The sequence below is a fragment of the Solanum verrucosum genome, unplaced genomic scaffold (assembly GCF_900185275.1).
Source record: "Solanum verrucosum unplaced genomic scaffold, falcon-dt-bn FXZP01000261.1, whole genome shotgun sequence".
Lineage (NCBI taxonomy): Eukaryota > Viridiplantae > Streptophyta > Magnoliopsida > Solanales > Solanaceae > Solanum > Solanum verrucosum.
Window position 1 is genome coordinate 12,294,138 of NW_026019969.1, and position 21,774 is coordinate 12,315,911.

General features: G+C 30.9%; 3 protein-coding genes across 3 annotated transcripts in view; all 3 read right to left on the reverse strand.

Annotated features, from left to right (window-relative positions):
* Positions 1 to 21,774, reverse strand: part of LOC125816391 (cysteine proteinase RD21A-like) — a 215,690-nt gene that overhangs the window by 48,235 nt on the left and 145,681 nt on the right. The gene's annotated exons all lie outside the window — the stretch shown is intronic.
* LOC125816395 (methylthioribose kinase) lies at positions 116 to 4,622 on the reverse strand. The gene is made up of 6 exons (XM_049496000.1): positions 4,262 to 4,622; positions 3,767 to 4,076; positions 2,108 to 2,282; positions 1,786 to 1,987; positions 859 to 1,073; positions 116 to 442 (listed from the first exon to the last, which is right to left on the reverse strand). Exons 1-6 carry the CDS (start codon positions 4,511 to 4,513, stop codon positions 268 to 270), a joined length of 1,329 nt encoding a protein of 442 aa, XP_049351957.1. The 5' UTR covers positions 4,514 to 4,622; the 3' UTR covers positions 116 to 267.
* On the reverse strand, positions 15,203 to 16,851 carry LOC125816381 (gallate 1-beta-glucosyltransferase 84A24-like). Its single transcript, XM_049495986.1, has one exon. The coding sequence runs from the start codon at positions 16,720 to 16,722 to the stop codon at positions 15,259 to 15,261; it is 1,464 nt and encodes a 487-aa protein (XP_049351943.1). The 5' UTR covers positions 16,723 to 16,851; the 3' UTR covers positions 15,203 to 15,258.

Sequence of the window (21,774 nt, forward strand, 5' to 3'; positions counted from 1 at the left end):
AACTAAATAGAACAGAATGTGAAAATATATGAAGTTGGTGCTGAAATAAACTGGAAATGATAAATGTTCCTCCACCAATAGAATGACAATTGAGCAAAGAAAACTCACCATTTTATGCATAATGTATACCTAAAAGGGGATTATTTATTATCAATATGCATTTTATATATCTTAATAGACTCCAGAATGCTTAGTCATAAAGCAAACATATCAACGCCTAGTCAAAAGGCCAACATGTTACATGATCATCCATTTTAACTTAAGACATTACTGCAACTGAACTTGCTCAATTGTGGAAACAACTTCCTCAATACTCTTGATGTTTCGTCTTTCTTTCAGAAGCTTCTTTGCACAGCTGAGCGCTTGTCGTTCACAATCAGCTCGTTTGGCAACATCCTTGATTGATTCAAAATCTTCTACATGAGCCACCCCAACTATTCTCCTGTGTATTATTAAGAAAATAAGACAGTCAATCACATGCACCAAGACTTCAGAACTTTCTTGGGATTAAGAAGAACATTGGTCTTGAGTTGCGGAACAAGACTTATTGCTTGACATGAATGTATGTTATTCCTAAAAGAACTTATTTGGCATTAGAAAGCATTGCATCTTGTCCGCCTTCATAAATAAACACACACATACATCTGTATACATACACACACACACATGACACGTATATAATTGTTCATTGAGCACCTTTGTGCCATCTGAGTTACCAAAATTGTCGTGGGAATCAAGCTACTTGCTTTCTTCCCTGTGCAAGGGGTTGTTAAATTTAATTATTATTTTTATTCTAAAAAAGGCATAGAGAGAGAAAATGCATAGAAGCAAGATTAGAAACAAGAATTCACCAATCACCTTATCATTTTAGCAGCACCAAATCCAAGGGTGTCCTCAAAGAGTTCTTTCATATATTTCTGCTTTACCAGTTGTCGAAGCTCAGTATTATTGTATATTTCAGGAAGATAAGCCTCACCAGGACCATCCTTGTGCTCATCCCAGAGTGCAAGAAACTTTTGGTGAAAGAGGTTCCAAGTCTCTGTTATTGTCTTCAAAATCCAAACTTTATATGACTGAAAACAAACAAGTTCACAAGTGCCAAAAACTTTATATGTCAGTGTATTCTTGACTTCTCAAATATTGAAGAAAGAAACAAATGTCAAATCTACCAATCCATAATCACATCAACATGTCCTCACCGGATAAAAAATCTAATACAAAAACCAATAAGATGAGGAACGCATCACTAAAATTTAAGCAAGAAGCAATGGACAACAGACGTGAAAGGAAAATAAAGGTGGTCTGATCTCTCACTTTTGTCCATCCCTCTAATTTAAGACCTTATCTGTAGGGAGACTAGGGTGTGACCTGCTAACTTTTGTTCACAACACAGATAGTTTCTTTTCATACTCAATCATTGGAGAATTCATCAGCATACGAAGGTTATATAACTTCATCTCACAGGAAGTTAATTTGAACATGTTTAAAGAATTTAAAAGTCAAGAAACCACACTTGAAAATATTATATATTCAGAACACTTATTAGCTTGTAAAGAAATTTATGAACTCGTTGAAATCTCTACATGAATATTTAAATTTACAATCATATCTTTGGAAGAGTAGCCTAAAGACAAGCCTCAAAATCTCGTGATGACATTAGGACATGTATCTTTTTTAAAAAAAAAAAAAACTGGTTTCTGGCATACAAAGACCTTTTCTATGAATCAAGGAGATTGCAGTAGTAAAAAACAGAGAACAAAAAGGCAAATGTTGCAACAGATATACCTTACGGTTATTGGCCTGTTCTGCATGTCCATCTTGGGAAAAGTACGCCAGAATTAGATTTCCAATAAATGCTCCAATATCAAAACCCATTGGCCCATAGAAAGAAAATTCTGGGTCAATTACTTGGGTTGAATCATGAGTGACCATCAAAGAACCAGTATGAAGATCGCCATGTATAAGAGCTTGGGCTCTCTCACAAAACCTGTAAAGTATTAAATAAAGATTGTTGTGATTTTCCAGCTAAAGAAAACAAAAACAGAAAAAAGTCAAGCAAATCAGTTAGATGCACTAAAGCAACATCTTCAAAAAATCACAAACGTACTTGGATTTAAGCTCAGCAACTTCAATCTTCAAACCATTATCGTTGCGAACTGCCTCTGCATCGGCATCGAGATAAGGAGATGTACAGCGATTATATTCTGACACTTTGTAGGGGTCCGAGAAGACAACCTGCTCAGTGAGCCTACACAACTCGACGTTTCCACAAAACTCAGCAACTGCAAAAATGAATAGAAGTCAAAATCAAATAGAAATAACAGTCATGGCCATGATATAGCTCGCCAGTGGCCATCAAAAAGCAAAAGTAAATAGTTCTAATGCATAATAATGAATTGGCTCTGGAATGTGCCAACAGAAGCCACTCATCATATACGTAACACCCTTATAAGGCTGAAGATATGTGTAAATGCTATGAGTGAGTGTAGGTGAGGTGTTGTACTGCATTTGAAATGAAAAGGGCATGTGACTGTTTTAAAATGAATGAGAGGGAAAAGTTTTAGGAATAACACATTGGACCTGGCACTTACTAACTGAATTCCATACATTAGTATGGATGTTAGTGACAATTGGGTGGTTAGCTGAACTTGTATAGATAATTGTAATTCTAATCCAAAAGTCATTGAATCAGAATCTCAGATATTTTGGCCAAAAATTCGCATTTTCCATTTTGTTCTCCTTTTTCTTGTCCCCCATTACAAATCTCTGAAGCTCAAGAACTGTAACAGTACAAAAGACCATACACTTGAACATGTAGAACTGTAAACACTTGCAAGGACTTGAACCAATTCTGCAAGATAGCTAAACCAACTTAGCAGGTACCTAGTGCAATAGTTGAGGTGCATCCAAGCAGGCCGGACACCATCGTTGTCAAAAAAAATATATAAGCAAATAGATAGCTCGACCAACTTTCAGATTTGATCATGAAGTGGTTTCTGATCTTTTGACTAACTATATTCATCCTCAATAAAAGTACTGCCTCGCTAAAAGACAGGGACAGCAACAATGACAAAGTATCAATCGGAATGCACCACAAATGCAAGTTATTATTGATGACAAGTGCAGCAATGCCACACCGATGTTTCCCTTTCCTTAACATGGAGGATGAGATGAGCAAGTTAAGATGTATTAATGAGCTAAGAGATCCAGATTTTGAATTGGCAATGACTATTATCATGGCTATAAATGACAGTGACAAAAAGCTGGCTGACACAGAGCTCATCACCGAACGTTTAAATCAGAAATAGATAAACTGTTCTTCACCAGATGAACTTTGTTGGTTAAAGTGTAAAAGCTCTCCTGGTCAAACTCTGATTTCTCATAAGCTATGTTGCTCGGACTCTCCAAAAATGACAGGTGCATGTCGGATTCTCCAAAAGTAGCTTATTTTTGAAGAATCCGACACGGGTGCGGCATCGAAAAAGTGAAGAGTCCACAGCTAATACAACTTTTACTAAACAGGAGAAACCAAAGCACATGCTTCACAACCAATATCTACCATTTTTACCAGAAGTTTAGATAACTTTCAGTAATGTCGCTTACCTTCACTAATATAGCTCAACCATTGTAAGAAGTATGATTATAGAACAACCAATCATGTAAATTCACACAACTGACATCTATCCATCTAAACTGAAACTTTTGTGAACAACTTCATAAAGCCTAATGCATAAACACAGGTGCCATTGAGATTAATATGGCTCACCTGCACGTTTGTGATCCGTTGTCGTAAGATAAAGCAGGGAGGTGAAAAAAAGAGTCTTTGCCATATAGTCTGAAATGTGTTGTGCAAGCAATGGATACTCAACCCCAGCAATCAATCCCTTCCTCAATATAATATGAGGAGGTTCAAGGTAGCGCATACCAATCAAACACATAGTCCTGTCAAAATGGTAAACTTCAGGTACATGCTTAGGAGACAGACGAGCATGCTCTTTTAGTGCAGTGGCTTCAAAGTAAGCACGTTCTTTTGCCATTGGCCATGACTCTCCTATGCATCGAATATAAGGAAGTGCCTGCATACACAATCCCCATTTAGAAACATAAACAACATAATAGGAAAAGTGTTTAGTTGCCATTCAATAGGGGAATCCCTAAGTTAATTTGGGGAAAAAATTGAATAACTTGAAAACTCCATAGTACAGCGTAGTAGACTAAAAGATGAAGAATGATTATCCTATCAGAAAAGGATGAAGGGCACCTGTTTGATGACAATCGAACCAGATGGGGCAACAACAATATAGACAAAGTTGAGATTTCCATCACCAACTTCCTTGATTTCAAGTTTATCGAACTGTTTCCCCAAAATTGAAACCAAAGAAGGAGTCGATTTTATGTACTCCACTAGTGACTTCTCGTCCAACGGCCTAAACCCATCAGATGCCATTGTTGATTTGGGGTAAAGGGGAAGCACGAGTAAAATGCTGCTTTTTTGTAATTGTTTTTGTGTCATTAAATACTAGTTGGAAAGTATTTAGGTTGACCTGAATCTCAACGACGCATGTACCATGCCTAGCTATTGGCTATATTGAGTTGTCATAGTTACATTGTACCTGGTCATCTTTCGTATAAACATAGGAGATTCCCAATATTTCCAACTCTTAGCTTAATTTCTAAGCTTTCTCACAAAGAAATTAAGTTTTATATATGTATATTTAAATTTAATTAATTTTAACTTGTGTAGTATATTTAGTTATTTTCCAATTATATTATAAAACATAATGTATTAATTAGTGCTTATCAGAAGAATTACTTGTAATTCAATTTCAAAGCCTAAAGAATAGAATTATCCAAATTCAAACGCTTTGTTAAAATTAAATAAAAAATTGAGTCATCCATAAGGAGGTGACTTTCAATTAAAAATAAGTTGGGTTAATCCATTCGTTTGGTCTAAGACGTTAACTAATTTATTTGTTGTTGCTATTCTACCGATTAATTTTTCTGTTGTATTTCAAATTTCATTTGCCCTTTGATCTTTTAGCTTGAAAAAAGTGGTTCCTTAGGGCTTAGGCACCAGGCTCTACAAATCTATCCAAGCTTATGTATTTCTTTGGCTTTCATTTGTAAAATGTTATTTGATCGGAGAAATTGACATATCAATTGTAATGTTTTGTGTATTAACTGTTTATTTACTTCTCAGCTATTAAATAGGAGTAGTATTATTATGATCAATGTAGTTTTATAAGTTTAGAGAATAATTATTTTAATTTTTTCCTGTTATTATTAACACATTATAAGGGTTGAATATATTAATTAGTGCTCAAAGATCAGTTAGTTGTTTAGCATGATTCCAAGCATACAACCAATCAATTCAAATACATGATAGATCTTTACAAACATGATTATCAGTACATCATAGTTAACTTATATATATTTTGACCTTAATTTATCACTTAATTATAGTATGCTAGTATGACTTGATATAAATATTCATTATCGATAAATTTTGATTTTTTTTCTTGAGCAAATTATTCACAGCGAGATTTTACTTTTAACTTTGTAAGATGTGGAAAGCCATTGCGACAGAAAATGAAATTGACATTACACTCATCTTTTCAAAATGGACTGGCCCAATTCAGCCTAGCTCTATGAGGCCGCGGGCTAACTGGAGTAAGGCCCAACAACGTCATATTCCTTTAAAAATAGGCCAGAGGGAAAGAGAAAGTGAAAATTTTATAATTGATATTTATAGGACTAATATTTTTCCAAATATAACCTTTCTTATGTTAACAAGTGCATCACATATCACTCGTGTCTCTATTTATATTTAAATTTAAAAATAGAGGATTATAATTAAAAAAAAATGGTCTTAAACCTAATATTAGTTGGGAAAATTATGCGGTTAAGCAAACTTATACTACTTAATTACTCATCATAGTTATAGTTTGCTATAATTACCACTCGCGACTAACATTATATATTAATTATGTGGGCTGACTTTGAGTTGGTATAATTAGTCGTGTTTATATATGTATAATTCGCCAGAATATACAAATACATATGTATAATATACAATTATCTAACCGATATACATATACAATTCACCTATCTCCCACTCTCTGCCCTCTCTCGCTCACCTCTCTCCTCCCTCTCCCAATCTCACTCGCCTCTCTTCTTACTCTCCCAATCTCACTTGCCATATATCCAAATGCATATGTATAATATACAATTATCTAACCGATATACATATACAATTCACCCCTCTTCCACTCTCTCGCTTGCCTCTCTCATCCCTCTCCCAATCTCACTCGCCTCTCTCCTTCCTCTTCCAATCTCGCTTGCCATGTATACAAATGCATATGTATAATATACAATTATCTAACCGTTATACATATACAATTCACCTCTCTCCCACTCTCTGCCCTCTCTCGCTCGCCTTTATCCTGCCTCTCCCAATCTCGCTCGTCTCTCTCCTCCCTCTTCCAATCTCACTCACATCTCCTTTCCCTCTCCCAATCTCGCTTTCCATATATACAAATACATATGTATAATATAGAATTATCTAACCAATATACATATACAATTCACTTATCTCCCACTCTTTGCCCTCTCTCTCGCCTCTCTCCTCTCTCTCCCAGTCTTGCTCGCCTCTCTCATCTTTATAACATGTAGCTACGAATTGTAATTATCAAACTGTAGTTATGGAGAGTAATTAGGCTATTTTTGAATGGCTATATGTGAAAGTTCCTCGTATTAGTTATCAACATTATGGAGGATTTTTCAAAGTGTTTGTTAAAAATAAGTTAGTAGAGATACATTTTATTTTTCAGAATTGAGTAGTTTCTTTTTTAAGAGGTGTGATCAAATACTCCGTTTGTCCCTAATTACTTACTTATCTATTTTGACAAATCAAGAAAGGACAAATTCAAAGTTTTTAATTCATCAATTTCATAATTCATATGGGTAAAATGGTAAACTCACTATGTCAATCATTATTTTTTTAATAAGTGTGTCAATTCAAATATAGACAAGTAATTAGGGACAAAAAGAGAATACATAACTTCTTTTGAAATTGAGGGACTATGAACTTTAATTACGTATTTATAGCTCAATAAAACTCTCTTCATTTCAAAGCAAGTGGTATTTTTACTTTTTTTAATTTTGTTTTACGATGAGTGATATTTTACATAATTGAAATAATATAAATATTTTTCTAATAATTTTACCCTTATTTAATATAACCAAGAAACTATTTGAAGATGAAAGAGGCTGATAATTGGAACATGTCAAAGGAACAGGTCCAACAAAGCTGACTGACGAGTCTACAATAAGTGTTGAAGATGAAAGAAGCTCATGATTGAAAAATGTCAAAGGAATAGGTCCAACGAAGCCGTCTGACGAGTTTACAACACTGATGTAGAATTAGAGTCACACTACGATTAAACTATTATATCTATTAGGATTATATTACGATTAAGATTATAGTACAACTAGGATTAGATTATTTATAATTGCATTATTATTATTTTAGTAGTAATAGGTATTGTAGTAGGACTCCAAGTATAGTTAACTTAGGACTCTACAATTATCTCCCTATATAATGAGTATGTACTCAACGATTTTAATCATCAATACAATCCTTGATTTCTCTAATCCTAGACGTGAGATTTCTACATGGTATCAGAGAATAAAAGCTTTTCTGCTCTCTGAGTATTAATAAAAAATAAAAAAATAAAAACATGTTAAATTACAATGACCACTTGTACCAACACTATGTTGACTTCCTCACTTCACCAACTCATTGACGCTTGCTCCATTAAACTTAAGCCAACAAATTACCTCATATGAAGGACACAAATATCCCAATTGATTTATGTAATGAGACTAACCTATCTCATCACAGAAAATGAACAAGTAAAAACAGTTGTTCCACTGGACACACTGTTGGAAAAGTAGTAGCGGTTAAAATGGATGCAAAAGATAGTGGCACCATTGATGATTGGAAGGAGAAAGATGTGTTACGAAGAAGTTGGATCTCAAGCACCTTGCTCGAAGAAAACATGTACCTAATTGTGGGCTTCTCAACTGCCAAGGAAATGTGGGAATGCTTGGAAAAAGCTTATAATCAAGCAACAAAAGTAATTAATTTTGCTAGGGGTTTAGGTCTCAAATACAAGACCTTTAGGGCTGTCATATTAGGTAAGGCGCCATATCCCACCCTTGATCAATTTGTTTATGCTCTCACGAGTTTTAATATAAGGAAGATAAAGAAGAGGTGTCACAACAAAACCATAACATGGTATTCTCTGCCCCAAAAGGTAAAGAAAGAGGAAATAACAACATCAGCTCCAGAGAAACATGTTTCAAGCCTACTGGACAGGGAACGGGTTCTCAGAATAGTCAATATGGACTAGGTTCTCCAAAAGATAAAAGTTTCAGAAGTGAAAATAAGGATAAGAATAGTAATGAGTCATGTCAAATATGTGGTAGGAATAATCATACCGCTCTTAAGTGTTTTTACTGGTGGGACTACTCGTATCAATCTGCAGATGAATTAACTATCACAAGCAACGACTAGATATCACATTCATACTGAAGCATTGACAAAACAAGTTTTTGTTGGGTATTCAAAGCAAGCTAGGAGTAACCATTCCTCTACTTTCTAGCTTGAGGGGAAGTGTTGAAGATGAATGAAGCTCATGATTGGAACATGTCAAAGGAATAAGTCCAACGAAGCTGACTGACGAGTCTACAACAAGTGTTGAAGATGAAAGAAGCTAATGATTGGAACTTGTCAAAGGAACAGGTCCAACAAAGTTGTTTGACGAGTTTACAACATTGCTGTAGAATTAGAGTCGTATTAGGATTAGACTACTTATATCTATTAGGATTATATTATGACTAGGATTAGATTACGATTCGGATTATAGTACAACTAGGATTAGATTATTTATAATTGCATTATTATTATTTTAGTAGTAATATGTATTGTAGTAGGACTCTAAGTATAACTAATTTAGGACTCTACAGTACCTATATAAGGAGTATGTACTTAACAATTTTAATCATCAATACAATCCTTGATTTCTCTAATCCTAAACGTGAGATTTCTACAGAAACTACTACTAAGAAGTCGTTTGGTGTGAATTATAAGGTATACTAATTTAATGGATAAAATGGAAAATTATTTTATAATGTGTTTGGTTGGAAATATTTGACAGTCCTGAGTTATTTGTCCACCATTTATGTTCTAGTGATGTGATAAATTATTTCATATGCATAATAAAATAACTTGTTCCAAAATAACTTATTATGAAATAATTTATCTCGAGATAAGTCGTTAAAGAAAAGTGTCTATTGAAAATGAATGCAGTGGTCCATTCCACTGAAATTGGTGCCTACAAATACAATGGAAAATTCCCATATGAGTCACATCCAAAGCTAATCTTAATCCAGAATTTAAATTTATGAAACTCTACTAGGTTCTTAAATTAATATAAAATAATAATTAATTTTATAATTATCTTTTTACGAATATTTAGTAAATTTTTAGAATAATTACAGAGCTTAAACAAAAGTTTTATTGATTGTAAGTAGTGCCGGTAAAATGAGCCCATATTTTGGTAACCCGTCCAATTCGTTCATATTTTAATGGGTTGGGTGAGTGACTTTTTACGTGGGTAAAATATGGGTTGATATCCATATTCAATCCATAAAAATTGTGGTAAAATATGGGTAAAGTATGAATTAGCCAAATGGATTAAACTTCTAACTTTTATTCGCTCAAAATTCATGATATCACTAAAAAAAAATTGTAACTTCTCTTCCTTTTTATATTCTTCTATAGAACTAATTATTTTTCTCTATAATTGAAAAGGTGAAATCTTTGCCCCTCCAAAAAAATATTTTTTAAATGTACATTTTTTTTGTTAATTATAATTATATTTTTTTATTTGTTAAATTTTATATTGGATAATAAATAATAGTGTAAAATAAGCAAATCATGCATAAGTATTGACATTGCTTAAAGTGCATTAAGCATGTTTTAGTCCTAAAATGCAACTATTCATTTACTTTGAAATTAAAAATATTTTTCCCTTGTTATTTACATAAATTTATTTTATATTGAAAAGTTAGGTTATTTTTTTACTTTTATGATGCAATAAAATTAAATGAAGCATTTTCAACATTTTTCATCTAAAGAAGACTAAAATATTTTCTCTACGTTGAATTCTTAAGTAGAGTATTATTTACAAATAAAAATATGGGTAAATTAGTATTTTAATCAACCCATTTGTTACCCAATCCTTTTTTACCCATATCAAATATGAACGGATTGAATTATTACCCATTTTATATTTACTCAGTTTCAATCAGTTCAAATTTGACCCAATCCGCCCATTTGCCACCACTAATTGTAAGGCTAGATCCACCTCATCATCCATGGACACATATGACCCGCTTGATCAAATTCATGGAAAGTTAAAAGTGTTACTTTAATTATTATTATTAAAGTAAAATATTTATTTTGGAGAGTTGGAGTGTTTGACCAAATGTTTATTGACAAAATAAATACTTTTGAGTAGCTTAGTAACATGAGCTGTTTTTTAGAAATTAAAAAAAATCACATAAATATTTTTGAAATTTTGATCAAGCATAAATTATTATTTCAATATCAAGACAATTATTTTTAAAATTGATTAATTAAACATAAATTATTATTCTTTATAAGTACTTTTTTATAAACATTTTCGACAAAATTTTTTTGTTCAAATAAACAAATTTTAAAAGCTTAGTCACAAAAATTAATAATATTTTGTAACGATAAGACGCAAGATCAGAAAACGTAACTTGATTAAGTTGTCAACCTCCCAATTGAAAACACTTTTTTGTCAACTTCCCAATAGAAAAAAAGTGTTTTTAATTTATGGACAAATAAAAATAAATGATAACAATAGAATATTTCAATTATTTTAAGCGGTCAAAACTCAAAACATAGTATCCATCGAATCTGAAAGTCACAAGTTAGCCGTATAAGCTATAATAAGAATCTTATAAAAGATAAATAAAATAAATAATAATAATAATAATAATAATAATAATAATGAAGTATTATTATACACCTGATTTCAAAAAACATGGAAGTTCATATATATCTTAATTAGACCTCTTCGTCTTACATATTTTTAATTTTTTTTAACCCTCCCTAGGAGGGGAGGGTCCACCCCTTTTGCTTTCTTGGTGACTCGAACTCGCAATCCCCTTTTGCTCCCTTGGTGACTCGAACTCACAACCTTCGGGTTGAAAGTGAGGGGTGTTTACCATCTGAGCAACTCCCTCTCGTCATGTATATAGGTTTTTTTTTCTGTTTTTTTTTTACCCTCCCTGGGAGCTCCCACCCCTTTTTGCTCTCTTGATGCCTCGAACTCGCAACCTTCGAATTGGAAGTGAGGGATATTTACCATCCGAGCAACTCCCTCTCGTCCGTCTTACATATTTCCATTCTTATTAGGTCAAGGATTATTTATTATTTATATATAGATCAGAAATAAAGGGCTCTTAGCTGTGTTTTATTGTCTTCTGAGAATTTACTGATAAAACATATTTGTAATAATAATATTCCAGTTTTTGTGAGTTTTGATATATTTAAATTTCATAAGAATATTTATATGGATCTTCTCAATCTCTTTACGTATGTCTAACAACTCTGTACTTTCTGAAATTTAAAATTAATTTCGGTTAGGGACTTCTCTAAGTATTACTTCATTGAATGTAATTGTGCTAAAGAATTTGTATTAATAATTTTTAGATAGAGACACTTATAATTTATATCATCATAATAATAAGACGATAAGATATAAATGATCTTATTTTCTTTTTTATGTGTTAGAAAAGTTGTTATCAATAGAGCATCAATCAATTTTCATACGTAATAATTTATGAGTTTTGAATGAATTTGTCGTAATTTAAATAAATTGAGTCTATTGTGACTTGTTAGGCCCATTTGACATTACTCGTCGTAACTCACATGTCACCGCTTGTCACATGTTACCACTTGCAACACATCCTACTGACATGGCAAAGAAGTTCCATATAAACTCAGTACGTATATCTAATCACTATACCAAAAATATATTTTGCGTCAATTTATTAATGATAATAGCTTAATTATCGTAAATTATATATTTTTAATGGTAATTAATATTATTTGTAAATATTGTTCCTAAAATCCATAACGATATTGAATTTAATAATAATAACTAATGCTGGTAAAAAATGTAAAATTCTTTATTAATGTGAATATTATTACCGTTAAAAGTTATTTTTGTTACCGTGAATATAAAAATCCACAAGGATTTACGTACTGAGATTTCAAGAATTTCAACTAAATTTGAACACAAGTTTCAAAGAAATATAAATGCCATTACTAATAATCTTGAAGATTAAATTTGTCGAGTTTTTAAAAAGTATGTAATTTCTAAAGTGCATGGATATATATAAGGTTTCCAAATTTGAGAAGAGCATGTGAGTTAGTAAAGTTAGTGATCATATACATCGTGGTGGAATGGATGAGATCTCTTCATTTATTCATAATTAGAGATTTCAGGTTAGAAATTTTAAAAATAGAACAAAATCATGTTAAGCATTGCCTTCAGAAATGACCCTATAATGTGCGAATCCAAATTTCATCGAATTTTGAATTAGAAAAATAATAGTAGGAAAAATATAATTAAAGAAGAAGATGGCCTTGAGGCGTGTAATCACTTTCTTTAAAGAGATATTGCTCATATATATATTGGGGTAAATACAAACAAATCTCTTTAAAGATATATATAACAAAGTTCTTGTTTATACATGCAAATTTTTCTTGGGTTACTTTTAGAGAGTCTACCTCTAACCTATTGGAAATGACTCAAAAATACTTTCTTCCACCTTTTGGTCTAAAACTACCAAAGATACCACTTGAATCTTTGTTTTTGGTTCAAAGATACCCCTCCTTCCATTTTTTGGCCTAAGAATACCCTTAACCTTAATTTAAGTAAATTGATTTCTTTACTAATTAGTTAATTCTTTTATTTGTTCTAAAATATAATTTTTATTTATTTAAATTCTTAATATTGGGTCATCCCATATATATAAAAATATTTAAGTCTAAAAATAAAATAATAAATTTATTAAATTGGGGTAAAGAGTTCTTAGACCAAAAGATAGAAGGTGAGGTATTTTTGAACAAAACAAAGGAAAGGGTATTTTTAGATCAAAAGGTGGAATGAAAGTAGTTTTGAGCCATTTTTAATAGATTAGGGGTATTCTTGACCCTTTTCCCTTTATAGAACTTAGAGATGACTCTTCATAAGAGTCATGTTCTTTCATGAACAAATGACTTTTCAAAACAGTCATGTTCCTTTACAAATAAATGTGTCTATTTAATTTAAGACCTCTATATATTACAAAATATCTAACACTTTGTGGATATCAAACGTTATCGGGAAACAAACAAAGAAAAGGTTAGGGAGACTCCATATTAATGGTGCAGCATATGAAACATATATCCAAATTTCATGGGACTCCAACGTGGATACCAAACGCTAGAAGGGAAACAAACAAAGAAAAGGTTAGTGAGGTCAAGATTTATGGTGAGTGATCCTATGAATATGGAATACATCCAAATTTCATTGGAGTGCCAAACGGTAGACAAAAAACAAATAAACAAAAAGTTAGCGCGGTTGACATTTGGATATATGTATCCAATTTGATACTCTCTTCGTCCACTTTTATTTATCATATTATACTTTTTAAGTTAATTTGATTAATTTTCAAAAATAAATTAAATTACATTAATTTGATATTTTATAAAAAAAAATAGATATTCGAAAACTATACGAGAAGTACTATAAATTGTAATTCTTTTGAATATTAATATGATGAAGAAATACATCATAAATTATTTATCAAAGTTCTTATCGTTTTGACTTTAAAATGAAAATTATAACAATAAAAAATGGACGGAGGAAATACGTGACAGATCTATTTTTAGATTCATTGTTCCCAACAATTCTAGATTGCATCAATTACTCAATGAAAATAGGTACCGTGTAATTAATGTTTATGGTACCACTAGCGTCAGAAACTTGTTTATCATTTTATCAACTACTCATTTGGATGCTAGCTCCTTCCTTTCTTTAATGTGTTGTATAGGTTCCTACCTCCTAATATATGTGACCACTATGCATATTTTATGTAATATAGTAATTAATTGAAAACAATTACAATTAACCTTAACTTCACTGGAAGAAAAAAGAGAATATTTTTCCCCACCCAAAAAAGAAGTGATGGGAAGCTGGGGGCAGTACTAACAAAACCAAATATATAACTGAGGTGCACAAGAAGAAGCTTAGAATTTTTATAATTTCTTTTGTGTCAATAATGCAATTTGAACAGGCATTTAGGAACTAGTACTATTCAGATGTAATTTTAACGTACATGAACACAATTACCGAACTACTCCCTCCGTTAATTTTTACTTCTCTATTATACTAAAACTTTTATTTGTTCAATTTTAAAAATCAAGAAATAATTTATTATTTTATATTTATTATATCCCTATTATAAATATTATGAATATTCAATACTTAAATGACTTGTAATACTTAGAAATCTAATCAACCAAAAAAACAAAAAGACATGTGCATCTTTCTGGTCTCATCGTACTTCCCAGTAACAAGATAAATCTAAATTAAAAAAATGTTAACCCAATGATTGAAAACCCATAATCTCCTTTAAATACGATTGGAATAGATTTGGGAAAAAATGTTAACCGAATGACAGATAGAATCTATAACCCAACTTAACATGTTTATTTACTGAAAAAATAGAAATTTCACGTGAGTTTGCTTCAGAATTAGCAGGCAAGTGGACAAATGTAGGCCGATGATTTATTATAAGAGAAAATAGTCTTATTCCATGTTTGAAATATTCACTACAACAAATTATATACTGTAATACCCTATTATGAGAGGTTATTTTTCAAAACAATTCGACTGATGACTTAAAAAATATGACATGATTAAAAAATACTTAAATTTAGATATTCTGTCAATTTTCTCAGTGAGGACTAAAAATTATATCCATAGCCAATGTTTACGCAAATGAAAAATACATTACTTGACATAACTGTCATTGCATGATTACCAATAATTACTAGAGTAATATATGAGTATAATCTTATTAAATGACGTGATTATAATAAATTAACACTTATTGCAAGCTAGCTTTCTTGAACTTTTCGGCAGTACACTTTGTGACAATATCATCGATGAATGCTTGGAGATTCTGCTGGGAGGAGCCACCATCAGCCACCGCATCCTCCGCCACTTTCTTCCACTTCAACGCGTTTCCTTTCATCTCCGTGGCCTTTGCTCCACTCGTCGCCTCCCTCACGCACTTCTCCACTTCCTCTCGCGGAATGATTCTATTTTCATCCTCACCTCTACACAATCGAATCCCAACTTTAAACACATCCACTAAGTACTTAGCATCAAGAACTTGATCACCCCATTGTGGAAACGCAATAACTGGCGTACCAATTGATATTGCTTCCATTGTCGAATTCCATCCACAGTGCGTTAAAAAACAGGCTAATGATGGGTGTGCTAAAACTTGTTCTTGTGGACACCATTGGACAATTTTAGCCCTGTCACCAGCTTTGTCCAAAAATCCATCTGGTAATTTTACTGGTAAATAACCTGTCCCTACTGAAGGTTCTTTTAATACCCATAAAAAATTCACCCCTGAATTTAACAATCCATAGGCCAATTCATCAATTTGTTCTTGTTTCAAGATGACTATGCTCCCAAATGAAATGTATACAACAGAGGATGCTGATTTCGAATCGAGCCACTGTATTATGCCACTATCAGACGTGAAATAATCGCCACGAAAATCCTCTCCGTTGGGGGAAATTAATTTAGGGTACTTGAATAATGGACCAACAGTTTTAATTGGACAAATTCTAGAAAGCTGATCAACGAGCTCGAGTTCGAGTTCTTGGAATGTATCCATTAGTATACAAAATGGACTAGACAATTTTTCAAATTGACCTAAAATAGCCTTCTTCAACATAGTGTGACAAGAAGCAGGATGCAAAAAGCTAGGAATTTCGTCATGTTTAAGCAAGGGCATACCTGGAAGTTGGAGTTCAATCTCGGGATTTGATTCAGTAGGAAAAGGAGCTAATTGATGGACATAATGGTAATAACATGAAAAACTCGCAGCAGATTGAACCCAAAGGACAGCGCTAGGAATTTCAAGGGTTTCAGCAATATCTGAAACCCAAGGGATAAAGGGATTGTTAATAATACAAGAAACAGGGCGACCCTTTTTCTCTTCTTCCTCAATCATTTGAGGAAGGAGTTGTTTACCTACCGACTCTAGATGCTGAATGTAAAGCCCGAGGTCATTACCCTCGGGCTTCGAATAATCCCAAGCATCATCAATAAACTGAAATCTTATCATACCTGAACCATACGGTGTCGGCTCATCGCTTAAGTTTTTATTAGCTTTTCTCATTTGAGCACCATGACTTTCAGCTGTGGAAAATGTGACGAAAATACCCTTGGCTGCTAGGCGTTTACCCAGTCGAAGTAGAGGATTCACATGTCCTTGGCCTGGGAATGAAACCATAAAGACATGAATTGGTGGCTTATTGCCTTGAGAACCCATGATACTTTTTTTTTTTTTTTTTTTTGGTATATTTGTAGAAAGTTTCTTGGAATTTAAGAACAAAGAAAATTTCTGAGTTCACAAAGTAAATAGACAGAGCTGTTTAAATAAAAAGGAAATGGAAGGATGTATGCAATATGCATAGCCGCCTTCAAAAAGCAAAAAGCAGCATAATATAATCTTGCCTTTTAGATACTGATAGGTGCTTATCAAAAAATTAATTGACTAATTTTTAAAGTTAAATTAAATTACATTAATTTAATTATTATATAGGATTTTTTAAAAGTTAATTTGACTCATTTTCAAAGTTAAATTAGATTACATTAATTTAATTATTATATTGTATTTTTCAAAAGTCAATTTGACTAATTTTCAAAAGTTAAATTAGATATTCAAAAAATATATGAAAAGTACTCCCTTTAGTCCTTTTTAGTTGGTTTGTTCCACTTTTTGAGAGTCAATTTGGTTAATTTACAAAGCTAAATTAGATTAAATTACATTAATTTGATATTTTAAAACAAACAAAAACTATAAGAAAGACATTATAAGTTACAACTTTTTCATATCAATATGATGAAAAAATACATCTTAAAATATTAATCATATTCATATCGTGTCTCTTAAAAAGGAAACTATCACAACTAAAAAGTAAAAGTGGGAGTACTATAAATTGTATAAACGGTGGGAGTATCATTTATTAAAGGGAAAAAGTAACCATTGAGCATTACTTACTAAAATAGAAGTCATTGGAGGAATCCCATCGCTCTAAATTTAACATATTTTATTCAATTTTTTTACTTTTATTTTTAATAATCATTACCATCTCAAATAATTAGGAATCAATTATTGTTTGAAATGGTAACTATTTTTAAAAAATCGAATACAAAAAATAATTAAGATTAAATATAATTTAAGAAGATGAAAATAAACCACGTCAAATAGGAAGGGTGTTTGCTAGGTGTTCAATTTAGACTCAATTGATTTGTGTGGCAGAAATATACATTTAATTTGTGTGGTACATAGTATAGAGATATATACATGCTCAATTTGGTGTTTTTTCCTTTTTAAAAATAATAATCAAATACTAGTATCTAAAGATAGTATTTTATTAGTATTCCGTCCGTTTTTTTAATTGTCATAATTTCCTTTTAGAGAAACAAACGATATGAATTTTGATTAATACTTTAAAATGTGTTTTCATCATATTGATATGAAAATATTACAAATTATAGTACTTTCCATACAGTTTTTTATTATCTAAACTTTTATTTTAAAATGTTGAATTAATATAAGCTAATTTGATTTTAAAAATTAATTTAATTAACACACATAAATCACAACTAAAAAAGAATTAGGAGAGTACTATATCTTCCCGACGCGAATCCAAATTTAATCAGGCTCCTGTAGATATCGAACACCGGATGGAAAACAAAAGTCACCGAGGGAAAACATGAAAAAACACTTTTGGGAACTTTAATACTTGCAGTGTGTACTTTTTTATTTTATTTCTTATAATCAATCAATACTTATTGACATGATTGATTTAGATTCACGAGTCACACGACCTATTAGAGAAAAATATGCTTATACTCTAGGGATTAATTTCTATGACTAATTAATGAAATGCTATTGGGATTTAGAAGAAGAATTTTCTGCCCTCCATTAATTTATATATCTATACATATATAAATACAATACAATGAAATTAGTGTGCATTGATATGGTACAAATCTTCCCATATTATATTCTCTACTGTATTTCTATTAAATATAATAGCTCGTATAAGCACAGGATCAATATATATTACTTTATTTATTTTAATTTATATGGCACAAATGAAATTGAAAGTGTTCACGTGTTCATCATTGAAAAGACCAAAAAAATATTAAAGTGCCGCTTAGAAGGGATGATGACCAAGAGGAATTCAGTTGGCCCAAAAATTTAGTAAATTACCAAACTATCCTCTTGACCCAAGCTCCTCTCATATTCCCTCTTCTAGTATAGAGTAAAAATAAAAATAAAAATATACTCTCCAAACTTGAGTAATTAGCCATTCGAAAAGTGATTATTATTGGATATCGATCGTAATCAAGTTATAGTATCGTTTGGATTAATTTATTCTTAAGTGCTTTTAATTTTAAGTAATTTTTTTGTTTTGAAAGTGTTTGCAAAGGCTATAAGTGTTTTTAAACACCCAATTTTAGGTTAAAAAAAGTTTAAAAATAAATCAAAAGTCAAAAGTAGGGTACCATACACTTAGAGACTATTTGATTGACTAAAAAATTGATCAAACTTACTTTCAAGTCATTTTTAGCTTTTGGGAATGTTTAACAAAATTAAAAATAACTTAAAATAAATTTGAAATGAATTAAGAAAAAGTTCAATCACCCAAAGTAGGACTTCTCCTATTTATTTATTTTATTTAAATTCATTTAAAGTTTGACTTTTTATTTTTTTTACTTAGAAACTATTTTTTTCAACTTATCCAAACAGGCTCTTGTGACTTTTAACTTTGGAAAAATTACATAAATGCACAATCTATTTCATTATACTCTAAGTTTCCTATCATTTTAAAAAATTACAAAACATTTTGTTTTCTCATATTTTCGGATACATCACTTTATGCGATGTATCGAGACGTACGTGATGTATCGGGATGTTGAGTGATGTATTCGAAATCGAGACGCGATATATCGAGACGTTGAGGGACGTATCCGAAATCGAAACGTGATGTATCAGAACATTTTGGGATGTTTCCACCAAATTATAAAGAATTTTTGTAATTTTTGAACTAAAGTATTGACGGTAAGAACATTTTTGAGCCAAACTATAAATGGAGGACATTTTTGTTCCTTTCACATAGTTTAAGGATATTTTTGACTTTTTCCTCAATAAAGTACTCCCTCCGTCCCTTTTTATATATCATCATTTTTTATAAATAGTTGGTTCATAATACTTATCATTTCATAAAATCAATGCATTAATTACCATATTGTTCCTTTTTTACCATTATGAGTTATTAGCCTTGAAAATATATATTTGACCAACTTAGAAAAGCTAAGTAAATGATTCATGTTCATTGGTTAAATTAATTAATCAAAATAAATTATTTCATATTCATTGATTGAAAACTTGAGTTCCAAAACAATTAAATAAGGGTAGAAGGGTAAAATTACATCATTTTTTAATGCAAGTGCAAAGTAAAAATGTGACATATAAAAAGGGACGGAGGGAGTATAATTTAAGAAGATCTAAATAAACACGTCATTAATAAGGGTTGTCGTCAACTAGGGTTGTGGTGGAGTGGTAAGTACTCGTTCATCATTTATCTAGTGACCCTCCAATGTGGGACTTTCATGCGCGAATTAAGAAGATCTAAATAAACACGTCATTAATAAGGGTTGTCGTCAACTAAGATTGTGATGGATTAGTAAGTACTCATTCATCATTTATCCAGTTACCCTCCAATGTGAAATTTCCATGCGCGAATTTAATTTTAATCAAAATTTAATATGAGTATCGAACATCAAATAAAAAAAACACATCCAATATGAAGGGTGTTTGGTAGGTGTTCAGTTTAGATTCAATTAATTTGTGCAGTAGATAGATAAAATGGTCATCAGTTTGGTGTCTTTTTGTCTTTTTATTAAGTACTAGCTAGAGCCTAGTATCTAGAAGAAGTATTCTATTCGGTACTATATTACAAACGGAAAATATAAATGGCAAGACACCAATTTGTCACGAAATGGCACGAGGAACAAAATGTTGGTTATTTCGAAATTTGTGTGAAAAGTTGAGGGTGATTGGGTAATTTCAATAATTTCTTTACCCAAATTACCCTCAAAAGTAAAACCACTATCCTTAAAAAGTAAAACCACTTTTCAGTTCACACTTTCCAAGAGGGGGCTGACCATCGGCTCCACTTATATTGTGCCACGTGGAAAGTGTGGGTCCCATTTCAGAAAATGATTTTCACTCTCTTCTAAAACGTTTTTTTCCCTCTTTCCTACTTTTTTTTTACTTCTTTTTCTTTAACTTTTCTTTTCAAATTAATGTTTCAAATTTCTCTACTTCCATACTTATATAATTTTATTCATGGAAAATATAAAAATATGAAATCCAAAAAGAAAATATTCATTCAATTTCTAACATTTTAAAATTAATTATTTATATTACTAAAAATAGTTAGATAAAATTATTTGTTAATTTACAAAATATAATTAATTACAATTTTTTTTCTTTTTGTAAGTGTAAATAAAATTTATAAATTTTAAAAAATGAAATGTAAATTAGTAAAGCTATCATTTTATTTATAATTTCTTACGAAATTTGTAAAAGAAAATATAACGGAAAGAGCATCAATGTTTTTGATAAATAATTACATAAGTTTTTATACTAATTTCATGAAATTAAAAAAACGGAAAGCATCCATAAATACCTATATAAATACATATTCTTTCCGTCAATTTATACGATATTTTATTCTTGAAATTCAAGCTAGGTGAAATTTTTCATCACTTTAACCTTTTTTATTTTTTTTGCTATTTAATTTTTGTGGACTTCTCAAAAATATACGATACTATAAAAAATTTATAAGGTACATCTATATAGGATCCTTCAAAAAAAAAAAACAAATTACGCATTATCTAATAATTTAATCATTTTAAAGAAATATGATAAATTATTTCCAATGATTTTATTATTTAAGGACGATATATTAAGATGTCTTGTTAATATTTGATTTAAATAAAAATAATCAATAAAATTACGAGTCATATCAGCAAGAAAAAGCACTGTCAACATTATCAAAATAAAACTATAAATTAAACTACGAAGTAAATGCAATAAAATTTGATTATTATAAAGAGAAACACATAAATACTAACAAAGAGAACAATTTTTTTTTCCCAGTTTTGAAGAAGGTTATACATAAAATCATTACGGACCATTTATTAATAAAATAATAGAATGTAAAAATTTATCCTAAAAAATCAATGTCTATAAGTACTTAAATAATTTTTAATTTTATATTACTTTGGTAAATATGATTGT